Source organism: Ambystoma mexicanum, chromosome 11 (assembly GCF_040938575.1).
Source record: "Ambystoma mexicanum isolate Mex_15411 chromosome 11, UKY_AmexF1_1, whole genome shotgun sequence".
NCBI classification, from domain to species: Eukaryota; Metazoa; Chordata; class Amphibia; order Caudata; family Ambystomatidae; genus Ambystoma; species Ambystoma mexicanum.
In genome coordinates this window covers 861,220,219-861,246,802 of record NC_090934.1, presented here as the reverse complement: position 1 = coordinate 861,246,802, position 26,584 = coordinate 861,220,219, and the positions used below count along the sequence as shown (strand labels likewise).

General features: G+C 45.1%; 1 protein-coding gene across 1 annotated transcript in view; it reads right to left on the bottom strand.

Moving 5' to 3' along the window:
* MYRF (myelin regulatory factor) overlaps positions 1-26,584 on the bottom strand; it is a 568,116-nt gene that overhangs the window by 89,729 nt on the left and 451,803 nt on the right. The window contains exons 14-17 of the mRNA XM_069623888.1: positions 18,028-18,137; positions 17,009-17,154; positions 16,535-16,607; positions 14,474-14,562 (exon numbers count right to left, since the gene is read on the bottom strand). Of these exons, the coding sequence (XP_069479989.1) occupies positions 14,474-14,562; positions 16,535-16,607; positions 17,009-17,154; positions 18,028-18,137 (418 nt within the window). The remainder of the gene's footprint in view (positions 1-14,473; positions 14,563-16,534; positions 16,608-17,008; positions 17,155-18,027; positions 18,138-26,584) is intronic.

The window sequence follows — 26,584 nt, the reverse complement described above, 5'->3', positions numbered from 1 at the left end:
TGTTCCTTGTGAGCAAATGGATAGTGTCGGTATTGTCATATAGACAAGTGGGGTCCAAAAAAAAATGTAAACACAATGTTAGGTAAAACAGGTTGTACGTAACACACAAACCCCCTCTGCTTTCGGTCAAACTCAAACCAAGTCGCAGGAACGTCTTGTCGACATTCCCACCAGTTCACAGGTCTCCTTATGATGTTCACAAGATTTTGGAGCATCTCCCTGTCACTTACCACCTAGGGTTCTGTCTCCAAAATTTCTCTGGTTTGTCCCTTGTAGTTGGTGGGATATGACCACCTCTGATCCTTCCTGCAGGTCCTCTGTCTCCTCCAGGAGCTGCAGAAACAGCTGGAGTTTTTCCTGCACTTACAGACAAAGCCAGACAGACGTACTTGCCACAGCTTCCAGGGCTAAAGAGGTGAACCCAGGAGGGTCCTTTAAGATGAAGTAACAGTATCTGAGATGGATGGGATGCAGATCTTACTCGTACATCAATGCTCAGGTCGACTCAGGAAGTTTGGCAAAAATCACAGCTGTTTTATTAACAATTATCTAAAACAGGGAGTACAACATAGATCAACGGATGGTCGCTCAAGTCTCTCAACGATTTCCATGAAAAAACACAACTCCACACAAAGAATTTGTCATAAATGATGTCATACTACGTGGCAAAATAAGATAACCTACTAGGGGATGTGATTGGCTTAAAGGGAACATCTATGTATACTTTCTGTAGGGGCAGGGATCGTGATTGGGTCTCTGAGGGCCGGTGGGCAACTAATCCCACCCCAAGTGCAAGTCATCTTCCAAGTGCAAGTCATCTTCCATGTCAGACTAATACACAATGTACTATTGGCTTCTCAAACTATAGGGCTCCTCACTACGTGACCCTCTACAATTGGTTGGCATGCTTGTACCCTTCTGGAATATTCTACTCGCTAGCAGCACGCAAGCTGGTACCCCAGGTGCTGGTGGGTTGGCCTGGTCATGACTCCCCACCCAATTAGCTCAACATCTATCATCACTCCTGCAGTCTGCCATTCAATTAATGCGTTTGAACTCGGCCTTGCGAAGGCTCACTGTGCCTGAGAATAAAAGGGAGTGAAGGCACAGCCTTATCTGCTGGTCTCAGCGTAGCTCGCCCCATAGTCTATTTTCATCTGACCCTGTGACTAGAGGCCACGTTTTGAGCTCCTTTGTTGTATTTACTACTATTAAATGAAGAAACCTTGGCACTTCAAGTGTTTTACTGTTACACCTCAAACAGGAGCTCTGCTCACTTCTTGCATTAACCATATCTTCCCGAGTCGATAAATAGGCTCTCGGCAGCCCTGACTCTTGGCACTGGGCCATGCAAGCTTTCTCGAATCTTCCTTCGCCATCAGCTATTTTATTCAACTGCGCCACACTTCCAGACCTTTCATTCATGGGGTCCAAGTTTGCTAAAATGCGTTGTTGAACATCCAGATTCTATACATTCCTATATATATATTGGCGGCACTTCCTGCAGTCTATGTAACGTTCACCTGGTATCCACGGGGACGTCACTCAGCCTGTTCTGACCTCTTACGACCTCGAACCCTTCCCTGGAGGCTATTCGACTGGAGACTGGGCCTGAAACACAGGATTGGTAGAGTTTAACTCCCTATTGTCTCTGTGTGCTTGAACCCCTTCTTCCCCGGGGTCCAACCCTTCCCTTTGATCCACAGCTCACCTTGTTTTCTTGGATAGTGTGCTCTCCGTCCTGCTTTCAGCGCAGGGGCGCGTTGATTGATGCGGGCTCGTTGCTGCCTAGTTACTTCACTGGCAAGAGTCCGACAGGTAAGTATAATGAGTCTTTTGAACAGTTCTCTAACTGCGTTCCTTTCCTTCCTTAGATGATGGCCGGCGTCCGGGGATGGCGGCGTGCTGCTGAGATGAGTAACGCTGAAGTCGAGTGAGAGCGCGATGCGCGATGCGCGATGCGCGATGCGCGATGCACCCCTTTCATATTTGTATTGAACTGAGTTCTTTTTCTGTGTCTTTTAGGTGCCACAACGTTTTCAGCGTGGATGAAGAACAAATGCGGTGGGTAAGCGCGGTATGCGGCGCCTCAAGATGTTTCCACGCTAACCTGGAGTGTCTTTCCCTCTTGCAGATGGATGAGAAGTTCCGGAGACAGAGTTCCCCCAGAGCGGCTGGGATTCAGGTAAGCGTTTGAAGCTTGTACAGTATTTAAAAATAAGATTTGCAGAATGCTTACTAATGCCTTTTTTCTGTTCTTTTCCCTTTTCCTTAGGAAGCAGCGTGCCGGGATAGGCATGACACCGCCGAAGATGCCCGCAGAACAGAAGGAGCGATGAATGATGGGCAGAAGCGCCGCAAGGTAAGGCTGTTCCAACGGTGTTCTTGCTCTTGCAGGAGCCGAGCGCAGAAGAAAGATGCAGGACTACTAGAGACCGATCCGAACACAGTGAGTGTCATGCTGCAGGTGCAGAAAACGCAAAACATGTTTCTCAGTCTGGGTGTGGCTTAAATAGTCTCTGGGTATCCCAGGTGTCTCTGGGCTGAACCACACCCAAAAGACTAAACCGCACATGCAGTTCTGGGAACCGAAATATGTGGGGGCATCCGTCTTGTCCCCATCAATGCACTACAAGTCCAATCCCCAATGTTATCCTATGGGAGTGAGTGAGTCTGGTGCCACAAGCGCCAAGTCTGACTCCAAGTGGGTCTTTGGAGGGATGGAGAGGTCCTTGAGGGCCATGTAGGTGATCGTGGCCTGGCTCCAGCCTGACATCTTGGAGGGCTGGGGAGATGAGGGGCAGGAATCATGACAGCCTATTCACTACGTAGCCAGCCTCATGATTACTTGGTGTACTTGCGTTACTGTGTCTGTACATTTGTGAACTGGTTTTGCATTTTCTTCAGTGCTTCTCCACATGTGCAATCTTCAGTTCGCTCCCGAAATGTTGCTTACTTTGCTACTTTGTTACCACATTCCATAAGGTCTATATTCTTTCTTCATTGGCATCTCTTCTGGGTGTGTCATTTCGGCTTCTTGTGACGTCACCAGTCTCCTCTTTCACTCATTTTCACACTTCTTCCGGAACTTCATCAGAGGACCGTAATTTCTCTGCGGATACATGTAGGGTTTTCTTAATGGATACCTTGTTTCAAGGACTCTTCGTGGTATAGATACCATTATTGGCTTTGCGCATGTCACAATTTCTGGCTGCCAACATTTAGGCAGAATGCGGGAGGTACTTGGCTTCTTCTTTACAGAGGGGCGTATTGCTTCCTTTCCTCAGGTCATTATTTCTGCTCTGTTCAATCTCCCTACTTCTGATTCTACTCTGTCATGTGATGTTATGGTTCCTCCTCCTTGCATGAGTTTAACCCCTTCCAATTGGAATCTCACCCCTGCATCACACACCTTCCTGCTCTTATTAGCTACCACCTTGCTAGCCATTTGTGCTTTAAGCAGTACCCCAGTACCCCAACCAGTTCATCGGGTCGTCCTGCTGTCACCTCCTGATGTCCTTCTACCCCCTCCTGATGTCTTCGTCCTACCACCTCTTAATGTCTTTCGCCTCTTATCACCACCTGTTTTCCTCCTAATTTACCCCTCCTATCACCTTCTGATGTCACCCCCCCAACGAGTTTCCAGCCACCTCCTCTTCCACATCCCCCTTTCTGAATCGCTAACTTGCTCAGAACTCCAGCCACAACCTTTTCCAGACAAACACACCTCCCCTTCTTGAACGTCCCTTTTATACCATACCAACTCCTTCCCTGGGGCCGGTCTGGGTGTAAGAGCCTATATGTGTGTATCCTTATTGTGGTGCCATGTGATTGGTTACTGTGGAATTTCTTTCCCTCTCATGTGTAGCATAAGTCTTATTAGCACATGGAGATCATCATTAACCTCCTCTCAACCAATCAGAATGTTCAGAACGCAGTCAATATCTACTGGTATTGACTGCATTCTGAACATTCTAACTTTAAACGATGACAGAAAAACAACAATGCAATTTACAAGGTTTATTTCAACAAGAAGACCCTTCCTTTTTGGGAGAACCTTTTTCAGCTACAAGATCTTTTTCAACACACGAGACAGAAATCTAAAACATTGGAATATGCTTTCTATTTCCTACAGATAAACCCTTTACTTTTACCTGATGCCCAATGCATGCTAATGTTAATCCCACTCCAGTTCCAAGTTTGCAATTAAAACACAACTATGGAGACAACCTTGCTATTTAAACACTAACATAAAACCACATTTAATTTACTAACTCAGTTTGTATATTTACTTTGCTTGCTGTTAAACTAACGTTTTTACTTCACCACCAAAAACCAGAACCATCTATTGCTACTACCACTATGTGTTAATAGCCTTATAGCCTTATATATCTCGGAAAGGGTCATTATCGCTAGGTCAGAGGCGACTTGGTGGTGGGTCATTCTCCCGCGATAATTACCCCTCTCTCCGGTCTGTAAGGCTATACTGTGTGGTGGCTGAAACATAGCTTTGAAAAACCGACCCACCATCTTGAATTCCTTGTCTGGGCACACATGTGATGAGCCGCCTCTGCAGGAGGAGCTGCAGTGATCCTGCCAAGTGCTTCAGAGTTGTTACAGGAGCTCTGGGAAGGTCAAACCTGTATCTTGCTGACTATGGGCCTCATTACGAGTTTGGAGGTAGCGATGGTGCTAATAGCACCATGGCTTCCTCCAAACCGGGCTCCTTTACCGGGTTCCTGCAATGGGGATTTACCGGGTCATTCCGACATAGGAGGACCCAGTAATTCCTCCACAGGGCTCAATGGGAATGGGGAGGGAGGTAATAACGGGCAGATTTCAACTGGCCCATTGTTACCTCCCTCTTCCCCTCGCGGGACCCGGAAAAGACGTTTGGTTTTACCAGGTGTCTAATCCGGGTCCCGCAAAGGGAACCTCGTAATCAGCCCTGACGGAATGAAGGGGGATGGTCCCATACCTGCCCCCATCATTCCGTCAGCGCAAGCCTCGTAATGAGGCCCATAGTGTTTTAATTAACAGAATTCAAGGAAACCTGAGTATCTCCCTGAAGCAGGTCTGTGTGTTGTGACAATGGGCCTCATTCCGAGATTGGAGGTAGTCATGGCGCTATTTGTGCCATAACTGCCTCCAATAACGGTACCGGCACCGGTATGGTTCAATGGGGACTTAACGGTGTAGTCTGACCTTTGCAGGACCGGTAAGTCCCCATTGAAAAAGTCATTCCCCATTCCCATTTGAGCCCCCACAGGGCTCAATGGGAATGCGGAAGGCGCTAATAACGGTACTGCAAATTGCAGTACCGTTATTAGCTCTGAAGTCCCTTAACGGGTCCCGTCCATAACGCCTGGTCAGGTCAGGCGTTAAAGGAGGGACCAGCTAAGGGACCTCCTAGTAGGGTGGTAAGGGATTACCGGCACCGGTCTCCTTACCGGTGCCCGGTATCCCTTACAATCCTACTCGGAATGCGGCCCAATGTCACATTGGACAGATCCGTTGGGGAGGAGCAAGAGACCCTGTGACCCGGGGAAGCTGCGCACTAAGCAATGCAAACACTCAAGATGGTAAATGGGAGAGCCCCAACCTGGCGTGTTACCTAGATAGCAACGCCTCACAGACCACAATCAAATGAAGCTGCAGCAGAGAACAGGGACCGAATATTAATATTCAAGCCCCGGGAAATTGGGGGTGAACAGGGGAAGCAACCAGGGGATGAACAGGTCCAGGTGTGAACGGCATGGAGGAGTGATTGGAGCCAGCGGGGAGAGGGACATGTAGAGACTGCAGAGACCAGGGCCCCATCCCACTCATCTGGTGAAAAGGGCCCCTTACCCTTGCAGATTAAGAAAGATGGGGATGAGCCAGCCCAGGGGGGAGAAACACATGCCGGTGGGAGAGGCAGATCCTGGGAAGGAGCTGAAGGAGGACGCTCAGAGCTTCTGAAAGAAATCAGAAAGCTTCATGAGAGCTACAGGCCTAGGAGAGACAGCTGGGGAGCGAGAGTAGGAGTGCGAGGCTCAGAGCCCTAGAGAGAAATCAGATAACTAATATACATAGCGCAGCCGCTGACACAAGTCAGGGCACAAGTGTCCCCACTTTGTCTGTGCTCTTTGTTGTCATTTTACTCCTAGCATATGCACCTATACATGTAACCCCATAGTAAATAACCTACCCCTCCCCTATTTTCTGGTGGTGTACCGCTTGTTATGGGATTTTAGGGTACTATGCTATGCGGAAGAGGCCATCTCCTCATATTCCGAGGTACTGTACAGGGCGACCTTTGGGCTAAATCAATATTGGGGCTCTTTAGGTCGGCCGGGCAGCATCTCTTCTGAGGCAGACTGACAGATCTCACCTGCTGCATGTGGTCTTGTTGAAAGCTTTGGGTGCGTTCTAAAAACCCACTTGGTCTTGTGTGTTAGTACAAAAGATTCTGACAGTGCTTGTTTCACTCGTCCCTCTTTTGGAAATGATAGCGGCTAGAAAGCCTACCTTGAATGAAAGATGTTTTAGAGTTTTCTTGTGTAAGAGTTGAAGTGGTGACATCATCTACTCAGGGCATTTCGCTGCATTCTTACTTGGCACAGGCTGTGTGACTGGTCGGGGTATGTGTTTTATTGCCTCCATGAAGGCTTTGACAGCGGGCATCCGCCACCTAGAAGCCTTTTGTTGAGATGTGGTGCAAGGCGTAAGGACAGCAATATGCACTTTAAGCGAGTTGAATACCAACCCTGGGTCAAGAAGGAACAGTAACTACATGACAACATCCCTAGGAGTGAAATCTATGGGACTGACTTGATGCTCTCCACACAAATGACAATCCTTTTCCACTTGTACTATCATGTGTTTGAATTTACCGCTCCACATTTTCTGCACTCCTGATCCATGTTTTCTGGATCAGCATACACCCAAACTAATGCCACCATAAGCCCTTGCTCTTTTGCCTGCCTCGCCTCCAATACCTGTTTAGTTTTATTGTTACCCTCTTTACCCTAAACCCTACACATCTCTCCATTTTCCTCTTACTCTGCAGACTAAGGTCTGGATGCCCCTGGCAGCGGGAGGAATAGGCCAACTTCCAGAAAAGCCTGGGCACACTGAGACCAACATGATGGTGATATGGCGTGGCATAAAAACGCCAAAACACGATAAGAAGAGACAGTTATGCAGAGCCGGCTGGGGACAACAGCCCAGACCATGGCGGAAGCCAGAGACCAGCAGAGATTTGTAGAAGGAGTAAAGGTAGCCTGCTGGAGGCTACAGTCGGAGCATCGAAGAAGCCAGAAAACAAGAGAAGATGGATCCTGTTGCAACCATACCCGAGTAAGCCTAAAAGAGTGACCCTTTGCTGGTGAGCAAACAAGGACTAAAGATAAAAAGTCACCCAGGCAAAGGGGGGGGGAGCATTCTGCCTATTTCCACTGGAGGTACCCCAGCCCAGTAGGCCGACCTTTTTTTATCAGAACTCCCTGCCAGTCTTATAGGCGTACATCCAATATTTCACACTGTACAAATAAAAGCGTTGAGCTATCTCGTGTGTGTGCTGAGCGTTCCCTTGCTGCCATACCATGACAACGTGCATGATCTCAGGTTTCACCGAGTGAATCGCTCCATGTAGCTGACTGTCGTTGCAGTCAACCTGCATCATGCATGTAAGAAAGGGGTCATTTGCATTCCAATATAGCCTGGCTTTGGTGGCTTTCTCGAGCCTTGTATCCTGCTTTTTATGTCACTGGAAGTGGGATATTCAACCCTTGATGTTGAAATATATGTCAGTCATTATAGCTAGATATTTTACGTCTAACGCATTGATTAAAATGCATTATTGAAAATGAAAGGTGCCTTAAAACAGGCCTTGAGTAATCATTGTATTTTCAATGACATGAGAGTTGGCAACTTGAAGGTGGTTGAGAACTTAATGTTAACATGTGAAAATGTGAAGGTTGCTTTTTCAATGGGTATTCTATATATATATCTGCAAATTTGTATGGATTGCTTACATATCCCTGTCCCCTGGTTGGCCGTTTTGTGGATATGAAGAATATCGTCATGAGTACAAAACTGGGGATTCTCGAGGGGGGGAATTTTGTCTAAAAGACAGAGGCGAGAAATGCACTAGAAAGCAACTGGGACATCACCACTGCTTCGGACAAGAAAATAAGCTGGGAAGAGACAGGCGCTGGCAGCGTCGAAGCTCTGGTCTTATTGGACTTGTCCAATCAGGGCCGGTCTAAGGCCAGATTGCACCCCAGGCAAGAAAGCATTGTTGGTGCACCCGCCACCCAACAAAAATGTTGGGAGACGTGGTAACTTCAGAGACGATGGGGAGGGGCAAACTTACTTGTGTAGGGGCATCTAACTTCTTTACATATTCTAATGAGACTATTCTAGGGTAGCTTCACTGTTACAATCAGTTAACTCTCTCCTTCACATCTGAAATCAGAGAAACCACACACTTAAGCACTGCTGTAAGAATGAGCAGTCTCCTGCCCCTACCCTTCCAATCACTCCCCTGGCATGCAAGTAAGAACACCCCTCCTCTTTCATTTGCCGAAAAATGTGTATGCTTATGAATGCATGCTCTAACAATGAAACATTTTACATTAGTAATCGCCGGGCATTTGTTCACTGTGCAGCCGCCAGCACCATTTATTGTCTGTGTCCTGCTCTGTCCATCTACGGATCTGCTCGCCTTCCCATATGTGATCAATGGAAGAGAGGAGATCGCTGAAGTTTGAAATGTCTTACTAAGATAAGGGGAGGGGTCATGGGGTTTGATGTGTTTTGCTTACGATTCCAGGTGTCAGAACTGTATCACTGAAGCTGATCAGGGTATTTGCCTGGGCTCTGCTTGATTCACTCGAGGTGGGCGGTTGGGGTGGTGGCATGGGTGGGCAGTCTAACCAGTGCCTGTGCCCCCCCCCATTAAACCGTCCCTCTCATTTGTGTCTGATCTGGTGCTTCGCCAGTCCCTCTGTGCGCTTCGGCGTGTGACCGGGGGCCACACAATGATGGGTGCAGCTTTCAATCCGTGTGTGCCCTGTGCAGTCTCTTAGCAAACACCAGCATTACGGGGAAGCCTGGTTGGGGGGCACCTTTGGGACAAATTGCAGAGTGCTTGGGAAGCAAGGACGACCCGCAAAATATATAAACATATGTGGATTCTGTCTTACTTCTCTGCACAGACCATTTAGCCTCGACAGTCACTCATTTTCAAGATAATTGCAATGTCACAGTGACACCATGGATGGCGAGGCGGAAACGTAAATGGTGGACTTGTAATATATATAGATTGATGCTTCTGTAGTCCGTAACCCCAACCTTACTTTTTTCGTTGACAGGCAGACCTGTCAACGAAATACTGGAAACAGAACAAATTTAGACTCTGACATTTTCTTATGAAAATAAACCCTTCAGTGGCCCTTCACTAAGCCACAAAATAAAGTATGTTGGCTTATAATTAGGTCACTTTCCACTACTGGCAGTCTATGTGTCTAGTTTCTTCCAGTACTTTTATTTTGTTCTAATAAATTGATAGTTGGTTTTTCTATTGCAGCTCGTTTTTTAGTAATTATTGTCAAATTATGAATTCACATGTCTTCATATTTATTTGTTTCTTGTACTATGTCTTTCACTGTTCCCAAACTATTCATGTATAATTTTTTTCTTGTGAAATAAATATCAAAAGAATCTTTTTACAAACTTGAGACTGCCTTGATTGCTTTCAGAGAACCCTAAAATGTGTGATATCGTAGTGGTACGCCTAGAGAAACAATTAAAATCGAACTTATTGAGAATTGTATTTACAGCAGTATGGATTTTCTTGTTATAGTACAATTTCCAGTCCCTTTCCCTACTGCTTTTGGGACATTTCCCCCACTCTTTTGTATTCCCCTGTGCTACACCCAGAGCACAGCAAAGAAAGAGCTTTTCGAGTCTGTGTCAAAGTGGTGTGCATCATTTTAACAGTAGGGTATTTCGATATTGCTTAGTGGGTGAGTAGAATGTACATTAAAGGCGGTTACTCTTTTAAAGAAGGGGCTTTGTAGTGCTCCATTACAGTGACAAATGAACACCTTTGCATTCCTGAATTGCATTAATAATACATACAGCCTATGATATGAGCGACTCAAATATTACTGTGTTACACTCGTACTGCATGGTCGTTATACCACTGCCCCACACCCACCTGCACAGCACTGGACTCACATAGCAAGATGCAGAGCTACAATAATGCAAACACAGGCACATCACCTCTTTGCATCCGGACCATGTGTCCCACGCTGGCACGAAGAGTTGCCTGTTCCCGAGATACTAGCCACTCAAGCACAACTTCACAAGTGCAGTCTGTATTCTACCAGCCCGATCAATTAATCAGCCCCAACTCTGTACAGCACATGTGCTGAGGAGGAGGCACGTGTGATCACCCAAGCCTTGGCCTGGGAACTGATAAGCGTTGCATTTGAGGCCCGGCCGTAAGGGCTTGCAAAGACCACAGTGGGATCTAGATTTGAACGCACTGCTGCTGACTGCAGGAATTGGAGAGTCTTATGATTTAAAAAGTTTCACTTTCTGTTTTTTGTGTAGCGTATCTACTTTTTTACAATAATTAAAATGATGATAATGGTGTTGTTGAAGTCAGACTGGTGCCCCCCAGAGCCTTGCACCTCAGGCAGCTGCCTGCACTGCCTGATGCAAAGACCGGCCCTGTGTACAATGAACTCCGTACTGTCGGCCATTCCTTTCTACTTTCCGGCCTCAATGATATACAGCACCAAAATAGAGCCATGATGGTGAAAAAGTATTTTCAACGAGACAGACACCAGAAAATTGCAATCCAATTCCTGGTCAACATGCTATGAAGTGATATGGTGGGACTTCTATCTCGCCCCTACTTTTTAATATCTGGCTTGCCGCACTCTTAACAAGCATTCATAACTTTGACATTAAAATGTACAATTTTGCTAATGAGACACGGCTCATCTTTAAACTCAAACCGAACGACTCCAATCCAGTTCACAATCTTGACGGCTGCCTTCAGACAATTGTACACGGTGTGAGACAAAACAGCCTCAAAATGCATCCTGCTGAGACAGAAATCTTACTTGAGGGTGCTCGCCCCAGAATTCTGGCCAAGTGACATCCACTCCAAACAGGAAAGAAACCCTACAGCGCAGCAGCACTGTCCAGATTCAGTGAACCGCCACCACTTGTCTTAGCATAACGTTCTGGCTTAAATTGTGAGTTTAAGCGAATGTGCTAGGCTTGTTTTATCCATCACAAGTTGCGCATCCCTTAGCACAAAGTCATCCCAGCCATTATCAAGTAGGAGTCAACAGTGGTCATGTCCAGCCCTTCTCTTTTATTATGTAAGGTTTCGTGTAAACTCCTACCGAGAGTGGCCTCTTGGCACTGAAGACCAAGGCATCACGAGACGACAGTGTGTGCTATCTACTAGTGATGGGGCGGGGAGGTCGTTTTTAATACATTTGCTAAAAAGGAGCATGTCCTAGGATGACCAAATTCCATTTGGCAATGTGTTCCATAGATGGATGCTTGCCTTGAAGAAGGGCCACCTCCATGTTGGCTTTTTCTACATCTCGATATGTTGACAACTCGAAAATGTTGACAAGTGTTGGGGCCAGGATGCACCCTTGCCCGACTCCCATATTTATCGGGAACTTCCATGTCAGTTGCAGCCAGACTTCTCTCTGCCTTGTCAGATCATGTATTGCTTAGATAGGGTCAATCATGCTATGGCGCACTCCAAACTTTGCGGGGGCATCCCTTCCTTTGTCCTCATTGTCAAATGCTGCAGCGTCTTGTTAAAATTGTTTCTTTGAGGAATAAACTAAAAGTCTCAGGAAGACTTTAGAAGTCTGCAAACTCCAGTTGTGGAGTGTAGAATATGCACAGATATCAAAGATGTGTCACATAGGATCCTGCTGATGACATTTGCCACCCACAGCGTGAGTGAGGAAAGAGGACTTTCCAGGGAGTGGAGGATATACCTGTCTGGTCAATAATGATCAGCCTCTGGATGTCGGGAGCCATACAACTGCTCATCTGTATCGCTAAATGCGTCGCTGGGGAAATCCAGTTAATTATCTGTACTTGATACTCTATAAGCCCATTGGACACTGGCAGTTATCCCCATATCTGCCATATGACTGGGTGTTAACTTTCCACCCCAAGGCTTTTACTTCATTAAGCCCTGGGTTTGGGACTTCTTTCACTGCTTATCTGTCGTATAAGGTTTATTATAAGTCATCAATAAGATTAGGCCTCATTAGGAGTTTGCCCGTGCAGGTAAACATTGCAGTGAAGTGGCTGTATTTTCATTACTGTCCCCTTACTGCCACTATACTGCAACTCTGAATCCCGAGAATGGAGGCAAAGTGAATGGTTTACCTTCAGCAAATAGCAATGTACTCCCTCCTCATCAGTCTGGTTTTCAGCCAGGTGTCTCCCCTGAAACCGCACTCTTGTCTGTATCTAATTCAATTCTTGATCTCAGGGCCGCATTTGACACTTTAGATCAACCTACCTTACTTTGACGTCTTTCTTCTCTTGGTTTTTCTGGTACAGTCTTCAATTGGTTTTCCTCCTTTCTCTGTAGTCGTTCTTACACTGTCTCTTGGAAGGTCTCTACCTCCCGCCCCTTTCCTCTATCCTATGGAGATCCACAGGGGTCAGTCCTTGATCCTGTATTATTCCCTCTTTAAACCTCTTCTCTTGCTTCATTCATTTCAGAGGACAGCTTTCAGGTCCATCTTACTGCTGATGACACCAGATCCTACTGCCTTTTCCCGCTTTCAATGATTCTATTCATCTTCCTCTCCAAGTGATTTTTTTCTTGGATGGCTTCTCGCTTTCTTTGTCTTAATTTGAAGAAAACGGAAATTCTATACTTCCCTGCTTCCTTTAAGATTCTTCCCACTTTATCTATCTTCTTTCCGCTGCCCCAATTTCCCATGTCTTCTCAAGTACACAGTCCATTGGCCATTTTTGACTCCTCTTTTTCATTCCAGATATTCAAATTGCGACTACATTCGCTCTTGTCATTTTCATCTTTTCAATATTAAGAACATTTGCCAGTAGCTTACTTTTACTTTTCTCTTCTGCTTAAACCCTCTTACAATCTTTGGTTCTTTCCCGTCCCTATTACTGTTCCTCACTTAACGTTGGGCTGCCAAAATACATCTTTCTCTCCCTACGTTCTATTCTATATTCGGCTGTTATGACCCTTTTTTGCTCACCTCCTAACTCTTATATTTCCCACGATTTTGCTGGCCTGCAATGGTGACCTGTTCAGCAGTGCTGTGAATTCTACTTTCTTGGTTTAGTTTGGAAATGTGTACGTGCCCTTGCTCCAGCTTGTCTTTGCTCTTTGCTCTCTCTTTCCCATTCCATTCGAGATCTTCATTTTGCCTCTCATTTTTTTCTCTTGGTACCTCATCCTCGTTTGCTGCTTCTCATTTTCACTCTTTTCAACTCCTTGCTCCTAAACTCTGCTATACTTTATCTCTTGATATTCGTTCTGGTCTTTCTCTTTCACAGTTTAGATTACACATCTCTTTTCCTTGATTTTGTCACCTGACCTTAATCTGTGCTTCATGCCTGTTTTGTCCTTATTGTGTTGTTACTATTTTGTAAAGATCTTTGGGTAAAAGCGTTTTATAAGCCTTGCAAATACATAAAGAATAAATAATCCACTTCACTTCCCAAAAAATTCAGAGTTGCCGAAGTGGAATTACTGCTCATAGTAAACCAGTCAATATCCCCATGGAGTTCTATGGTCCCTAAAAATAAAAATTAACACCACCATCACCCCACGGCAGTACCCTTAAATGAGTTTGGAGGAGATTCCAATGGAATTACAGCCAAACTTGGAATGAGGTCCAACATCATGTTCTTAATAAGTGTTTAATGCTGGATTCCTCCTGCCTCTGAGTGCTACTACACTAGGCATTGGGAATACCCAATGCAAGGGTACTAAATTCATTCAACTAGTAAAGGTGAGGGGCTGAGTTAGCCGTGCCAGATTTTTTTACTTGTTTCCTGCAAGTTGAACACAGAGGTATGAGGCGGGCGCTTTGCTCACCAAGCTTTTTTGCCTGCACTGGATGGAGGGTGCAATGTATTGTTTCCATGGACTCATACACACACACCTCCAAAAGGAGCACTATTTCACAATACCCGATTTCCCAGGTAAAAGCAAAGCTTCTTTTAGGAGCCATGTCAGATTACTTCTGCCAGCTTTGGCAGAGAATCGGGCATGCTGCATGGTGAGCCTAGAGAAAGCGCCTCTTGGACTTTAAACCTAATGGTTTCACTCTCCCTCCCCATTCTCCCTCATTGACCCACCTATATATCCACTGCTGGAAGAATGTCCCTTGCACATCTTTAGATGCTGTGAAGATAAACATAGCAGGACGGGGGCGCGCGCTCTCACCTGAAGGTCATGATGATCACCAGCGCAATGATGGTGCCTTGAAGGAAGCGCTGGCTGATGCACGCCTGCTCCGATGGGGGCGGAGGAGACTGCAAAAGAAAGAGTGCGTTATTGGTGGCCACCTCTGGAAGCAAACTGCTCAGCCTGGACCAGCCCTTTCGAGTCCGATCTGCGCAGCCAATCGCCGCCGGTGCACTGGCTCAACACTCCTTCCTTTCCTATCCAACTGCTAGTTCACTATCACAGCAGATTTGTTTGAAATTAAAAATGCATTCATAGGATAAATATGGCGGTCTATAGTATACAACAGTCAAAAGTACTCAATGTAACGGTACCAATAAGAATAATTAGCAACACTTCATATTAAAGTAGTGGTATCATGCATCTTTTAAAAACATTGAAGTACACAGTAATCACAAGCAGAACCTTGAGAAATAGCAAATTGTCATTTGTAATATGTGCATTAATCCTCCTACCCCCATCCCCTGTGAGTCCTCAGCTTGATGTGCGGAAAGTTGTGGGAGCCATTTTAAAGTTCATCGTTGCCCCTCTGCAGGGATTGTTGATGAGTAGCAAGAACAGGTCGGTGACTGGGAGCCTGTTATGCCCAGCTGAGATGCCATCTTGTTAATCAAGGCACGGGGGGGGAGGAGGACATGCAACACTCCATTTCACATGCCTCTTTACGAGTCTCTCTTTCTCTCCTGTTACTAATCCTCCCTGCTGCCAGTGAATGTCTCCACCTTTCCTTGCTCTTCCTGATCTAGCTCTGCCCATCACTGTCCACATTGGTCTCTCCCCACCCCATGATCTATTTTTATATATTTTATATAGTGTGAACCTGGATTCAAGAAGCAGTGGGACCTCTAGAGCGATCATTTCCTGTAGGAATAGCCGCTGTAACAAGAGGTGATGCACATAGAAGTGTCTGGGGTGTGTTGGGCTCTCTCGAGAACAGAGTACAGAAACCAAAATATGGAGAACTCTTGATAGCCTGCTTTGCAGTTTGCTTTTATATCTTCCCAGCTACTTTTTTGCTCCAAGATTAAAATTGAAATTTGCAAATAATGTGTTTTATCTTTGTATTTTTATCTTTCACTTCATAATTATGTAATATTTCATTTTGTTCTTTTATGTTTATTTTTTTATACTAATTCATGGTTCTTTAAAATGTTTCTTGAAGCATAATTATTTGATTTGAATTGAAACAGATTTTATTCTTCTTGCTTTTGTAAAGGTTCTTGGGAACCATATACAAATAAATCAAATATACATATATCTTCCCATAACATTGCATTTATTTACAATCCGAGGCAAAGAATTGCACGTTGATTTTGACATGGATTCATGTGCTCACATGGTGCGTTTCCTTAATGAAATATTGTGCTGTGGTTCGAGGGCTTGCCTAGGAACAGCTCTGTGCTGGACTCAAACTTAACTTCAGATCCATCGCTATGGTTATTCAGTGTCACGGTCAACATTGGGGTTACGAGGGTCCCGAGAAGGGGCGGGAGGATAGTCCCCCTAAAACTGGAAAGCAGATAAAGTCGGGATGTATCCTCTGGAAGTCTGAGACTACTACGACTGCGTGTCTCGAGAGAATCCCCATTAGACCGAGCAATGATGAACCAATGTTTAATTGGATTTGGGACAAAAACCTCCAACTGTTCAACTAACCTTCCTCCTGTACTGCCAACCAAAGAGTAATCTGTGTGTATCTGTATGAGAGAATGAGGAGCTATTTGACATGTTCTTTGTGTTTTAATGCACTATGTTGTTATACTGAGATACCAGGACGCCTTCGAAAATATCAGTCTGTGCCGCTTTGTCCCTAATTTTTAGATTTCTTTACTTGAGTTTATAGAGCTTGAACAATACAGAGTGATTTGCCCATAATCCCATTATTTCATTTTTGTCAAGTGCAAAAGATGGGATAAGAACCCACGTCTCGGAGGCCCTTAGCTAATAGGTTAACATTCCTCTGTGTGCCAGCTGTTTCATGATCTGTCTGTGCCCTTTACGTCTCACTCAGAGAGGTCAAATCTCTAGACGAAGTCTCACCTTGCTGATAACTTTATGCAGTCTTTTTTTGTAGGGCACACTTCCTGCGCGGCTAAACTGGCTTCCTGTTTGGCTGAAAGAAAAATGGTACAAGGAAGTTAGCCGGATGCAGAACACCAAAAAGATGTGAACATTGTCCATCCCTTTCCCCACATAAGTTCTGACCAGTTTGCATCCCTGAAAAGGCGAGGAACACCAACTGCCCTCCTAATAGCAAATCCTCGGGATGCAGAGTTTGTGGACGTGTTAAACTGAATTCTGGGGCTGAGATCACCCCAGCAGCCAGGGGTGAGACTATTGGACAATAGCTGGGGATGAATAGCATGGGACTCTGGAGTCAAATCTCTGGGTGAGCTATTGGATGTGAGCGAGTGGATCATTCTGCAAGATAGATGAGATTGCTCTCAGGAGCCCTGGTGTGGCCGGATGTGCCCAAGGGGACAGAACTGCGGGAAGGCGACAATGTGACAGTACCTGACAGTGGACTTCATACTGTCCAGTCTCTTCAGTTTGGCCAGTTTTCTACTCCAACGCTCCAGCTCGTCGATCCGCGTCTCAAGGTTGTCGGTCAATTTGCAAAGTTCCTTGACAGCACCCACATTTTCCATAAAGATGCGTTCCTGTGCACCAGAGACACAGGTTAACGAAGGAACAACGTTTCCATTTAGAGAGGTCTCAGTAACAACCTGAACAAGCACATTTGTGTTCAGTAGCCAGTAAACTAATAACGCTGAGACGCTGCTTGCAAATGCACCAATCACATTCCACCAAGATCAATCATTGACCCCAAACAAACTACTGAGGGGGACAACACTGTGCAAAGAATAAGATGGGCCACCATGAAGAATAACAGAGAAACAGGACTGAGCTGAACCAACCCAGGAGAGGAATAACACCCAACACTAAGCTACTTTAGCCTGGAGGCCAAGTGACAAACAATCAAAACTATCTACAACCGACATGGAACATGGAGGGTAGGAGTGAACCGGATTTCTGGTGAGACACTTAGAAGACTAAGAGAGCGCCGAGTCACCAACAGATCTCACCTGACGGACAGGAGGGAACCAGGGCCAAGGGAGTCCAATTGCAGAGTTAACAAATAACCAACACTAACTGAAGATGGCCAGGGGACTAAAAAGAATGGTCTCCAAGCAGAGTCACAACGGACGTTAGGAGAGAACCAGGGCAATGGTGAAACACTGTTGGGAGAGGGGGGGTTCAACAAACAGCTGTGCTGCAGCAAATCTCACCTGGGGGATACGAGAGAACAGGAAGCAAGGTGGTGCAACTTGACAGCTATCTGGCAAGCAAGACTAAGCTTTGGTACCCAGGGGACAAAAGAAAACTGGAACTAAACTTACAAACCTTGGAGCACATCAGTTGTAGCGGGAGAGAAAGGGGTGGTATTTCTGGGCAATGACATGTCCTACAGGGACTACACAGGCACACATGCACGCATGACAAATGTTAGCCAATCCAATGCCGTTCCTCACCTTATTTACAACCAGGAAGTTCTCTATGGTTTTGCCGTTTGCAAAGACGACGTCACCAGTGTCTTTCACTGCATCGGGGAGGATCTCCTTCACCTCTTGGGCAATGACACCTGACACAAAATACATCTCATAAACAACCAGGAACTGTCTTAAAGTACACGTTGGTAAGATAGGAATTGTAGCAGAACCGGGAAGGGTATAGTGGTAATCCCATTTAATGTATTCCATGAACACTGTGTGGTGGAAGACACTGAAAAAGGGGGCCTCTCTCCACCTGTTTACAATTCCTATTGTGGTGTCCATCTGGAGAAGCTGTGCAGTTTAGTTTAGTTTATTTATTTATAAAGCGCTCCAAGCCCTTAGGCAGCTGTCTTTAGATGAATGAGATACATGCACAATAGTGACCGTCTTTCATCTTACCGGGCTAGAGTGGTATTTGCAGCACCAGGGTGATCATGCCCACATTATGTGTGTGTTAGTCTGCATGCCGCCGCGCCCATCTGTTTATCTGGATGTCTGCCTATGTTTCTGCTGTCTGTTCATTTGTGGATCGGTTTGCATTTCTTTCTCTCTATCCATCCTGCTATCTCCACATCTGTCGTTTTACTTATTCCTTCCTCGACTTCATAATGTCTTGCTTTCCATCGCCCCCTTTATCTGTCTATCCCTCCACCTTGCTCCCTGTAATGTAAGTATATTATGGGCATTTGTAAAGCGCCAACATAGGCCACGAGGGAGGCCTGCAGGAGCTAGAAACATAGCTGCAAAACGCGTGAACTGTATAAGAATTATATTGATTGTGGGGCAAGGCAGGTTTTAACTCTTTTTTTTTAATTAACTTTATTTCCATTTTCAACAATAAGGAAAATATTACATATGTATAAACAGCAGATGAATCAGTAATACACTGTCAAATACATGTCAAGGCAGGTTTTGATGACACTTCAACCTCCTCTTCCATGGTCCTAATTTGAGTGGCAGAGTGCTCCTAAACTCTGCGGCCTGGACTGAAAGGCCTTCCACGCTTGAGCCGCCTTCTGAACACAGGATTAATGGCGGCGAGCTGGAACACAGCAGTGAACCTCACAGAAAGGTAAGATGGCTGCTCCTGAATGGGCAAGAGTGTGGTACAGGGGGTCTTACAATTCACTATGGCCAGGCCAGGGGTGGGAGTGGAAGAAAGGAAGTAGTGGTACTCTGTCTGCATCTAAAAAGGAGGGAGTGGGATGGTCGGACAGAGGGCCAAGGGTGACGGGGATATTATGGGTAGAGGGTGCAGAGGTTAGAGGGGTAACCAGGATCACAAACTTTGGCTCAAATAGTTGGAATTCAAGATCTACAGTAATGTCTAATAGAGTTTACTTACAAAAAAACGAATTGCATAATAGAGCAACATGACAGCATGTAAATCCTTATAGGAACATGTTAATCCAAAAGAATATTATTGTGTCTTTAATTTTCACATCCTGAATGGTAAACTGTAGGTCCCAGAATGCAAGATGATGCCAACTTGAAAAAACGAGTCAACCCCATGGTACTTTCAGTGATTTAAGAGAGGCAATAAAAGAAGTTGTGTAATAAACAAAGATAGATATGCAGATTCTTTGTCACAAACTTCCAGCTTGTGATGATGTTCATGATGTTGAAAACATTTGATTAGTGACTTAGAGCAAGTGTATTGTTTTGCATATCAGGCTAGTAGACATCATGAGTATGTAGGATATTCTGGCAGTGAAGGTAGTGGTAGTGGGTTCATGTAGAAATACAAACATTCATCATAAATGAAATGCACATATTTTGGCAGTGAGCACAGGTTTTACATATGCTATAGTTCAGTGTAATATGTCATCTGTCCAGTTTACACTATATATATATATAAATACTAATATGAGCTAATTAACTAACAACCCTTCCCAATAACTTGTAACCTGTCATTAACACATTAGTGCAAAATGGGCTCAGATGAGATGAAATGAAAATGAGTGCTCTTCTGCATTGGAGTTAAAACGTGCAAGCAGTTACTGGCTGTGTGATTTCATTCACTATTTTGTTTGAGCAGGAAGGAAGGAAAATGTTACATTTGCAGTTTAGCAGAGCTGTCGTTTCGAAGGGAAAAATACTGCATTCAACGGATGGGGTGAGATGATCTAGTCAAAGGGGAAGGATTCTGTTGACTGACAGGGTGAGATTATAAAAGACACTGTGGGGGTCATTCCGAGTTGGGCGGTAAAGGATACCGGTCACTGGTAAGGAGACCAGTGCCGGTAATCCCTTACCGCCCAATTCTGAGGTCCCTTAGCAGGAACCATAAAGGGCGTGTGGTCTGACCACAGGTCCTTTACGGGTCCCGCTAAGGGACCAGGGCGCTAATAATGGGCCTGCTACTCGCAGGCCTGTTATTAGCGCCTTCCCCATTCCCATTGAGCCCTATGGGGGCTCAAATGGGAATGGGAATGGGAATGGTTGGTCGAATGGGGTTTTACCGGGTCCTCCAGGGTCGGAATGACCCGGTAAGTCCCCATTCAACCATACCGGACCCGGACCCAGTATGGGAGGCAGCCATGGCTACCGCCCAACTCAGAATGACCCCCTGTGAGTGGGTGCGAGTGTTAGATGTGCAGTGCAGAGGCTAACTTCAAGCAGACGGGCAGGCTGACTTCGAGGAGACAGGCAGCAGACTGGGGAAGCAGAGATCCTGGCATACAATTCGTGTCCTTCTTGTGGGCTGCCCGGGTGTGCTGAGGTTGCAATATTTCATATCAGTGCCAAGCCAAGAAAGAGGATTTTTGCAGAGCTAGCAGTGCAGGAACCTCGCCAATTTCTAAGGTGAATATGAGTCATAAGTGAGGTTTGGATGCGTGGATGTATTTTTACAGTTAGTCAGGACCAGCAGGTTTCTTTCATGCGTAATGTTCCTTAATGTGAAATGAACACAGCTTTGAAAGTTCAGAATAAAAGGTTTGTTTTGCTGCTATTTTTTTCTTTCTTTCTTTCTCTCAAGTTGCATTTGCTGTCAAATCTATTCATCTTCAAGGACAGTGGTAAAATAAGGTTGAAAAAGCCTCTTGATGGGGGCAAGCTGTGAAATGTAACTTTATCTAGATGTTTTCTTTCGTACACAAGTTTTACACCGCATTCAATGTTTTATCTGAAGATCTATAAGTATTATTGTTTATAAAAATACCACAAACCTAAAACCGATTGAGTTGAGTTTTCTGTGCATGAATGCGCTCACTGGCACCGAGGTTGCGAGTTTACATGGAATAGCCCCATTTTACTGCAGGTGGAAATTAATTTTACCGCACGTGGTAGAACCTGAAGTCAATTTTTGGTGTTCATAGTAAGTAAATTTAAAAGTGTGTGATGCATGTGATTCTGATGACTCATGAACATTGTTTTGTGATTTGGCTACTAGAGCATAGCTCAGCATTGTAGATAAGTGGCTGACGGAAAACAGTGACAATGTCAAATCTAAGTCTGTTAGCTATTATTTTGGAAGGTCCAGGGATGAAATACAAGCGTTAGGGTATATTCTGAGGGGAGCATTAAACACTCTAAATAGGGAAGACACCAATGCGTTACCACAATATAACATACCACCATTTTACCACAATAACAAAATGCCACAAAATTAGGTGTATGTCCTCCAGAAAATATATCTAACAGATATAAACAAATCGTTAAATGGCTGCTTTGTGTCGCTCACTTTAACCATCACAGATTTGCAAGGTGACTGGTGCTTTGGGAGCTCTTTGAGTTGGAAATGTTCCATCATGCCCATGAAAGGCTGCACCACTGATAAAAGTAATGTATTTGCAACGTGTTCTACAAGGCGAACTTTCCCCATTGTGCAGAGGCTGCTTTTCGTGTGCCCGGCAATGCGAGCAACATTGGGCTCTTGCCGGCTTCGCCCACGCAACAACGCGCTTCCTGGAGGAGGCGGGGCGAGAGTGACACGTGACCCAATCACGTGACTGTGGGCCTCTTCAAAGGAGGAAGGCTGCCGCCCGCACTGTGTGCTACGTGTTCTACAAGGCGAACTTTCCCCATTGTGCAGAGGCTGCTTTTCGTGTGCCCGGCATTGCAAGCTACATTGGGCTCTTGCCGGCTTCGCCCACGCAACATCGCGCTTCCTGGAGGAGGCGGGGCGAGAGTGACACGTGACCCGATCACGTGACTGTGGGCCTCTTCAAAGGAGGAAGGCTACCACCCTTGCGGCGTTAAGCCCGGCCCGGCAGGAGTAAAGCCCAATGACTGTTGAGCGACTGGCGCACTGCGGCCGCACCAGAAAGGTAAACAAATTCCAAAACTTCTCCACTAATTGTTTAAGCACTGTTTATATCTGGAGGCAGGGAGCGAGGCTGGGCAGGGGGCACCTACCACTTCTGACTCTGTTATAGTTCACCCGGTCTCCACTACCAACCATGCTCTCAGTAACATAGAGAGTCAGCAAACCCCTGAGGGGTTATTTCCTAACCTCCATATCCAGAAGGGTTGGAAACGAGGGCTGGAGTATACCCTACGACAAGAAAGATTCAGAGTAGAATTAACAATCACTTTTGTAGAAAAAGAAACAAGAGTGTTAATGACCTGGTCGACATCATCGATACCACCTGGCAGCCACCCACTTACGAACATACGAATTTGGAAAATACGCCATCAATAGAGAGTGAAGAAAATAACCAAATGCCCGTAAACATCATTCAAGATAATAGGGCGAGCTCGCCAATCCACCAAGACCAACTGGAAGGACCAACAGCTTTTTTTTCTGAGGGTTCTCCCCCACCTGGTGAAAGTACTTTGGCAGCTCTGAGCTTTGTTCTAAACTCTCTGGTTTCAGTATTTGACCTTCTCAAAACAGAAGTACAAACACAAGCGGGTCTTGTTTTGGAGATGTCACATGAAATCTCGAAGAATGAATCAGCATTGGTCGCCACAAACAACATCATGAACGCCATTTTGATTCCAATTTTGAAAGAAACTCAAATTGAGGGACTCAAACAAGGGTTAGATATTGCCCAAATTCATAATTTATTGAAAGAGGGAGCAAAAAGCAGCGTTGCAACTCAAGAGCTCTTAAGAAGCTCCCTCTGGAAATCCAAAACCTCCAAAACCAGAACGAGATTCCAATTGGAGAGGGTGTAAAAGACTTATTTGACGACACCCCGCTTTCAGACTCTATTCTGGAAGAATTTCGAAGATTGGCAAATGTCGACATTGACATTATTGAAGACACTGGGCACAGCACCCAAACAATTCACGGAGAAACTCTACAAGAGCAATTGACCGGCAGAGGGAAACAAAGCCCAGAAGAACCCTTGAAAACCAAGAGTAAAAAGTGGCAAAAAAGGAAAAAAGTGGGCAGGTCAAAAGAGATCATTCTCAACACTCAACCCGATAAAAATACCAAGAAATCAAACAAACAGAAAAATAACGTTCCAAAAAAACCAGGAAAGAACACATTTCTGAAAAATCTGAGTACTCCGTCTGGTGAAAAGTCAGCAGACACTAGCGCAGCTGCTTTGCCCCTTTCCAATTCTCGCAGACCACAAATCTGCTTGTTTTTCAGGCCAATAAGTGTGTATCTGGGAAAAAGCGAAGAAAAAGGCAGGCTTAAACTGCAAGGAAGGTCCTAGTGTCACCAAAATTCAAACCTCAAACTTTGGCATGCAAACGGAACCCATAACTTCTCCATCTGTAGCCCCCAACAATAAAAATCAAAAATTAGCCCATACAAACATCAAAATTGCCCCAATATTTCTGAAACAAAAATTGCATAAGGGAAAAACAAATGTGGCTAATGTGGAGGATAGACAAGTGGCTGTAAAATTGCCACCAATTTTCCTAAAATCGCTGGGGAAAACAGGTTCTGCTTAGGCTCTCACTAATGCTCCTCCCTTAATAGCTGCCCGAGAAGAGACGCCACCAAGAGCCACACCTAGTGAAGTAGACTGTCGATATGGGTCAGGGAAATTCACAAATCTTCAAATATGTCCTTAAGAAGATGACAGAGAGAAATTGTAAAGAAATCGGTACTGCCCTGACACAAGAAAAGAAGAAACTGTGATGCCTAACTTTATAATTCCAAAAGTGTGGCTGAGACTAGAAAAACAAAACAAGGAAAAATCACTTAGCAGATCAGTTCTACTTTCAGAGATTAAAAAGAACTACAATTTGTTTCTCTTTGCCTCAGAAGACATTGAGTACCTTTCCTTTCCGATCAGGGAAGATAAATTCTTCGTGGAGATAGCCCTCACCTCTAGAAAGGCGCAAAAGGCCCTCATTATTAACAAATATGAACTGGCTAAAGAAGGTCTTCGGGTATTTGAATCAGAGGAGGAAGGCAGGCGTGGCAATCGCCCGGGGTCTAAACAGACAGGAGTGGAGGACGCATCCACTACAATGGGCACTACCAGAGTGATAAGAGAGCCCCAAAGTAAAGCTTCACTTGGGCCCAAATTTAATGAGAACCTGTTAACAAAAATCCCAGAAATGATCACCCAAATCTTCCTGAAACTAGGCGAGGAGCAGAACAGTCTTTAGACAAAGGGGTCTCGGATTAGTTTCCTGGAACACCAGAGGGCCGAGTTTCTTGAGGATAAAGCAGCTGAAAAATAATCTTTTAGAACAGAATGACATCCTGCTGCTTCAGGAAACATAGCTGGTTAACCCTATTGAAATAGAAGGCTTCACAGTACAAAATCTTAAGGCCTCACAACAACTAAAAGGGAAACCAGCAGGAGGCCTGTTAATAGTAACCAAAAACTCCAATGTCAAAGAAATTGTTCCGTTTTGTAACAACAGGGTGGGCATTCAAGCCTGCAAAGTAGAGACAGGACCGAAGGATTCTCGGCTTACTCTAATCCTGGTAAACATCTACTGGAACCCTGCTAGGTCAAAACTCCAAGACTTCATAGAATCCCTACACTCCCTATTGTCAACGGCAAAGAGCATAGACGAGGGAGCACAGATCATCATTGTAGGGGACCTGAATACTGATTGTATTAATCCAGGGAATGTGAGGACTGGCCTAACTAAACAAAGTACTATACGGAAAGGCAAACAATGGTGGGATTTTTTCCAGTCATGGGACCTGGACATGATAAATGAAAAAAGCAGGAGTGTAGAAGTGGCTGGGCCAACCTGGCGACAAGGGGCTCTGCAATCAACCTTAGATTACATCTTCGTCACATCATCTCTTACCCTGCTCTGCCCTAGTCTTGCTCTGGATTGGGAAGGGGGGAGTGACCACGCCAGGTTGGAACTCCTCTTCCCCAAAATTCAGAGAGCCTCCAACCCATATATCACACAGGAATTGGAGGATCACATGGGTAAACTGAAAGTGGTCAAATATAGAAATGGGGGGAAAAAGTTAAATAAACTTCTGGAGGCAGTCCCTCCTGAAACATGGACAGAGGAAATGCATCCAGAAAAATTTGGAAAGTTTGTGTGGTCCACCTGCTAACCAAGTGAAGGAAAGATTGCAGGGAAACAGACACACCTTCACAATTTCGATGAGGAAACATATAATAAGAAGAGAATCATGCACAAAACATTACGCCACATAAGACAGAATGAAGCAGAAGATCCGCCCAGCCGTATACAAAAGCTCAAAAAGATTAAACCAGCATATCGGAATTGGACAAAGAATCACAAACACCAAAAGCGCCAAGAAGACGGGGAGAGAATGCTTTTCCTCCTCAATGCAAATAATTGCAGGAAGTTTTGGGCAGCATTAAACCAACTGGAAACCGGCCAAAATAGTTCACTGTGCAATCTAGTCCCTGAGCACAAGTGGGTGGAGTATTTGTCCAAAAACTTTGAAGCAACTGATTCCAGAGATCATCTTCTCCCAAACGTAACCTGGTCGCTGGCATTCTCTGAGGAAGAAATTGAGGACCTTATCACATCCTCCTCTGTCTCTAAGGCAGCAGGTCCGAATGGCCTCACTTATCAGGTGCTTAAAAACCAACCAAAGTTATGGGCAAAGTTACTCTTCCATTTATTTCAGGAAATTTTAAAGAATAAAGTCTTCCCACCATCATGGAAGAGTGCACTTATTATTCCATTTTTCAAGGGGGGCGACAGTTGAAACCCTGCGTGTTATCGACCCATCGCCCTGTTGGACATAGATAGTAAAATCTTCATGAGATTAATATTGAAAGAACTTACTTTATGGGTGGACTCCAGACATATCCTTCCCCCTCAGCAGACAGGTTTCAGGAAAGGCCTCTTAACGGACTTATCCTGAACCTGTTGAGTGAAAGTTCAAATGAGAAAGAAGGCTCTCCGCTATACGGGGCATGGGTCGATCTATCGAAAGCATTTGACCTAGTAGACAGATCCCTCCTCTGGCAGAAACTAAATACTTGGGGGATTCCAGCACCCCTTCTTGCTATGCTCATAGAACTCCATAAGAACATTACCATCAGAGTGAGACTGGATGAACCCGGTAATCTATCAGAAACAATCCAAGTCCTTAAGGGAGTACGACAAGGTTGCTTGGGTGCTCCATTATTCTTCAATTTGTTTTTTTCAGACATTGGAGATTTTCTAG